Source organism: Aplysia californica, unplaced genomic scaffold, assembly GCF_000002075.1.
Source record: "Aplysia californica isolate F4 #8 unplaced genomic scaffold, AplCal3.0 scaffold00432, whole genome shotgun sequence".
In the NCBI taxonomy this organism is placed as follows: domain Eukaryota; kingdom Metazoa; phylum Mollusca; class Gastropoda; order Aplysiida; family Aplysiidae; genus Aplysia; species Aplysia californica.
In genome coordinates this window covers 677,689-682,921 of record NW_004797702.1, presented here as the reverse complement: position 1 = coordinate 682,921, position 5,233 = coordinate 677,689, and the positions used below count along the sequence as shown (strand labels likewise).

At 44.6% G+C, this 5,233-nt stretch overlaps 1 protein-coding gene across 1 annotated transcript in view; it reads right to left on the bottom strand.

The window, feature by feature from the left end:
- LOC101849482 (nuclear pore glycoprotein p62) overlaps nucleotides 1-5,233 on the bottom strand; it is a gene marked incomplete in the record, with an annotated part of 13,889 nt that overhangs the window by 6,108 nt on the left and 2,548 nt on the right. Inside the window, 3 exon segments of the mRNA XM_013086073.2 lie at nucleotides 928-1,078; nucleotides 1,919-2,053; nucleotides 3,380-4,192. Of these exon segments, the coding sequence (XP_012941527.1) occupies nucleotides 928-1,078; nucleotides 1,919-2,053; nucleotides 3,380-4,192 (1,099 nt within the window).

Below are 5,233 nucleotides of genomic sequence, written 5' to 3'. Positions count from 1 at the left end.
AAGGAGAAGAGGAAGAAGGAGAAGAAGAGGAAGAAGGAGAAGAAGAAGAGGAAGAAGAAGAGGAAGAAGAAGAAGAGGAAGAGGAAGAGGAAGAAGAAGAGGAAGAAGGAGAAGAAGAAGAAGAAGAAGAAGAAGAAAAAGGAGAAGAGGAAGAAGGAGAAGAAGAGGAAGAAGGAGAAGAAGAAGAGGAAGAAGAAGAGGAAGAAGAGGAAGAGGAAGAGGAAGAAGAAGAGGAAGAAGGAGAAGAAGAAGAAGAAGAAGAAGAAGGAGAAGAGGAAGAAGGAGAAGAAGAGGAAGAAGGAGAAGAAGAAAAGGAAGAAGAAGAGGAAGAAGAAGAAGAGGAAGAGGAAGAGGAAGAAGAAGAAGAAGAAGAAGAAGAAGAAGAAGAAGAAGAAGAAGAAGAAGAAGAAGAAGAAGAATTTTTTTTACAGTACAGGTTTTACGGCGCTTGCAACTGCATAAGGTCATATGAGCGCCAACTGGTGGATGTCAACAGGGAAATCTTTACAGGGAATCAGGCTTACTCTGCTCACCTCTCTAGCTTCAACAACACAAAGTCTGCTTCGACTATCAAGGCACCCCGGACAAAGCGGGTCACAAGAGTGTGACAAACATACAAAAGAAGTAGAGGAAAATGACGAAAGTAAGGATTAGGAAAGAAAAAGCAGCAGTTCCCTGTTGTAGTTCAGGCACAGTTATGAGCATGACATTGTTGGATCAGCCCATTTACAATTCTACTGTGCATAAGAACGAGAAATGCCCCCCCTTTGGGAATGACCTAAAGACACTGCTGTCAGTGGCACCGCCCCAAGGGGCAAAGAAGAAGAAGACGTAGAAGAAGAAGACGAAGAAGAACAACACCACCACCACCACCAACAACAACAACCAGATACACTCTCCCCGCTACGACACCACACAAATCCTCACCCAGCGGCCGAGGCAGCCGTTGTAGCAGCGGTGCTAGTTGCGGTCGCAGTCGCGGCGGTGCTGGACTGGCCAAACGAGAACCCCCCGCCGCCCGTCCCCGCGACTGTCGCTGATGTGTTAGCCTGGGTGGTGGCCGAGCCGAAGCCAAACCCTGAGGGAAATAAGAGAAGAGAAGATAAGAAAAGATACATCTCTTAGTTTTAGTTTTAGTAAGAGTTTTACGGCACTCGCAACACAATAAAGTCATATAAGTGCCGAAGATAAGAGTTGTTATAAGAGAGTAACAAACACACAAAAAAAAGAAGGAAAGATCCGGACGATAGATGTTTGATAGGATAGAAGAAGCAAACCACACCAGAGCACCCGCCAACCACCCACAAATACATTTGTTCATGTAATAATAGGCAGCTATGTTTGTGTAAGTCAAGAGAAGCACATTAACTTAAGTTAATTAACACAGTAACGCTCAATTTTTCCACATCCAATTTTAAAGAGAGTAATGCGATTAAAATTTGCATGCATACCTGCATGTGTTTTTACGGCCCTGTACAGTCAAGAAAAATTTCCCCTCTGGGATAATAAGGTATCTTATCTTATTTTACCGAAGGGAAAAAGTAAGACCAGATCAACAAAAACATGGCACAGGGCAAGACGAGAAAAAGGTCCCAGGGTTGCTGCCTTGAACTCCCCACCAAATTCAAGATTTCAAGGATTTTAAAAATTCAAGGAGATTTGGTCAAGAAATTCATGCCGAAAGCCTATTTCCGATAGGCCCACACTTGTCCACAAGAATCATAATTTCCATTTTCCTTCCAAAATTTTGTTCACGTTCGATCCGATGAAATTCAAGCAGTTTTCAAGGAGGTTCCTCAAATTCAAGGAGTTTTCAAGGAAATTTTACATTGAAAGCAAATTCAAGGAATTTTCAAGGACTCATTGAATTTAAGGGGGCGGCAGGAACCCTGAGGTCAAGGTCAAGTGACAAACGTACCGCTGGTGGAGGTCTGAGGGGCGGTGGAGGTTGTGCCGGTACCGAAGCTGAACCCTGCGCCCGTGGCAGCCGCGGTGGTTGCTGTGGTTGCTGCAGTGGCGGTGGTGGTGGTGGTGACCGTGGTGCCAGGTGTGCCTGTGTTGGGGGACAGTTTTTGTATGAGTTTTACAACACTTGCAACACAATAAGGTCATATAAGTGCCGAAGATAAGAGGTGCTATGCTACAAGAGAGTAAACAACACAAAAAAGTAGGAGTTGAGATAAAGATGATAGATGTCTGATTGGAAAGAGGCAAACCACACCAGAGCACCCGCCAACCACCCACAGACAGACAGTGTAGACAGGGATGTCATTGTCACTTTATGAAAATAACTGAAATTTACAAAGTTGCATTTGCAAACAAAAAGACAGTCCAATGACACAAAGTAATACGGCATCAAACAGAAAACAAAAACTGAAAATAATAATTCTTCTTCTTCCTCAGCTTTTTGCTGGGAGAAAATGACATGGACCTTTGGATTTTGTGGATACTTCATTTTCTGGAAAAGAATCCTACGACATTCTTTTGCTTTTATTGTCAGTGAAAATAACTGAAAAATGGCATCCCTGTGTATAAAGGGGGTGGATTTACTTTGGTCCTAGTGAGAGTTTTACGCAAGTACTCAAGACAGGAGGTGTTATAGAGAGTGTATGAAAAAGAAAAGAAGGAGAAGAGATTAGGACAATAAATGTAGTGATAGGAAAGAAGGAGGAGAGATAAGGACACAGTGATAAGAAAGAAGGAGGAGAGATAAAAGGACACAGTGATAGGAAAGAAGGAGGAGAGATAAGACACAGTGATAGGAAAGAAGGAGGAGAGATAAGACACAGTGATAGGAAAGAAGGAGGAGAGATAAGGACACAGTGATAGGAAAGAAGGAGGAGAGATAAGGACAATAGATGTAGAGATAGAAATTATCAAAATCAAAATAGCTGATTAAAAAAACCAAAAAATTTAAGTGGCCTGTCGTCAACTTAACCCACAACTCAGTCTTCCAAGGGCAAATAATTTAATGTTTATAACTGAGGAACCTCTCCGACTTTTCTTTCAAGAAAAACAGAACTGAGAATCAGAATGTTAGTGAAATTTTTTCAGAACCATAAAAACAAGTCGTTAATGGAACAAAAGTTCATGAAATGTCTTGTTAGAACGTGTGTGAGTAAAAAATTAAATAAGGACTCCCCGCAGAGGGTGAAAACAGAGTGTTACACAGTGGCTGAACTGTGGGTCAGGTTGAAAAACTCAGGTTGATTTTAGGGAAAGTTGGTAGAGTGCAAAACATGGGATTTTAAAAAATACAGCAAGATGTAAAGCTACATTCATCCAATAGGACATCACATCAACTTATAAAGACACAGAGAAAATACTGTATAGAATCTATCTCACACTATCCGCTTGAAGAATTGCTGTCAATGCTTACCAAATCCAGTAAAACCAGTCGAAGCAGAAGTAGTCGCTGCAGTGGCCGCTGATTTAGCGCCAAAAATAGATCCACCCAGCCCTAGACTCGGGGTCGCCCCAGCCCCGGTGGCTGCTGTTGAGGTAGCTGCTGCAGCGGTCGTCGTTCCAAATCCAAACCCTGAAGGTTGTGGCGCTCCCGCGGAGGTCGTCTGACCAGTCAGAGAAAACCCTGCCCCTGCTGAGGTGGTCTGACCACCCAGAGGGAATCCCGGCCCAGCCGAGGTGGTCTGCCCTCCTGCCCCAGAACCGGCGAGACTGAACCCCCCGGTGGATGCCGCCTGTTGGCCGCCCCCCATCCCGCCCAGAGAGAATCCCGGCGCAGCCGAGGTCGTCTGACCACTCAGAGAGAATCCCGGCCCAGCCGAGGTGGTCTGCCCTCCTGCCCCAGAACCGGCGAGACTGAATCCCCCGGTGGACGCCGCCTGTTGGCCGCCCCCCATCCCGCCCAGAGAGAAGCCCCTTCCTCCTCCTCCCGCCGCCGCAGTGGACTGAGCAGCAGGGGGTGGTGCTCCTCCTGGGGCGCCACCCGTCCCAGCCACGCCGCCAAAACCAAACCCAGTGGTCGGAGCACCGCCGGTTCCAGAGCCCGGTGAGGAGAAACTGAAGCCTGCGCCGCTGCTGGCTGCCGAGGGAGCTCCAGCCACGCCCGCCCCGCCCGCGGGCGCCCCGAAGGAGAAGCCACCACCACCACCGCCTGTGGAGGCATTGGCCGTCTGGTTCTGCCCCTGGGTACCGCTGAAGTTGAAACCACCGGGGCCACCCGCTGTTGTTGCTAGGAAATGGAACACAACAATATATATATTCAACAGGAAATGCTATAAATCTTTAAAAATAATATAATTCTAGGTCTCCTTACCAAAATAAAAACATTATCTTCGATGAACATTGTGCACTGCTCATAATTTTGGAAAATAACATCTTACAACAACCCACCTAAGTTAAGTTATTCTAACACAGAAAATGTACCAATTCAAAAATGTTAACCAGCTTTGAAGTTGCGTTATATAATATCAAATGCCAGAGAATGTAATGAGAACTGCGGTCAGACAAAGAACATGTAACAGCCAAATTTGTCTATGACAGGCACTCGTTGTTGAGGAGAAAAGTAGGGAAGTTATCTTAGACAGTTGGCCATCTTACAGTGTCATTTTTTTCCAGAAAATGCAAAGGGGAAAAATGGGAAGGGATCGTTGGTACAGATGATTACCTATAATACATGTGGCTGTTGGAGCATGTTGGACTGTACTTCGAAAATAGAAAACATCAATTTAAGAGTGTAAATTAAATCAACTTTGAACTCGAGGTGTGAATATAATTAATACGTAAATGAGAACTGAACTGAAGGTCAGACAGTGAACATAATTATTTTACATAATATAGACCTGCATGTGAGCCTCAACCAGATTGTCGGAAAATTTGGCGCAACCCCAACCCCCCCCCCCCAAAAAAAAAGCCTTTGTGGGTGTCATAAGGAAGGACATCCGAGTAACGAGCGACCACCCCAACAAACACAATAAAGAAGAGACCTAACCCTAACCCCAAAAAGAACCTGCAACGGGCCTCATGTAAAAAGGCCAAAACAAGTCCTAAATGAAAAAAACCACACTCCAAAACAAACAAAGAGCATATATAGATCTAGATCTACATGGCTTACATCTACATTGCTGTAGGGTTTGATACAATACAATAGAATTGAAATATGAATCCTCCATATATAGATCTAGATCTAGATCTAGATATAATAATCTTAATAAATCTAGATCTAGATCTTGTTGAACAAATGAATAGGAAGAGGCCATAAACTAGAAATCCG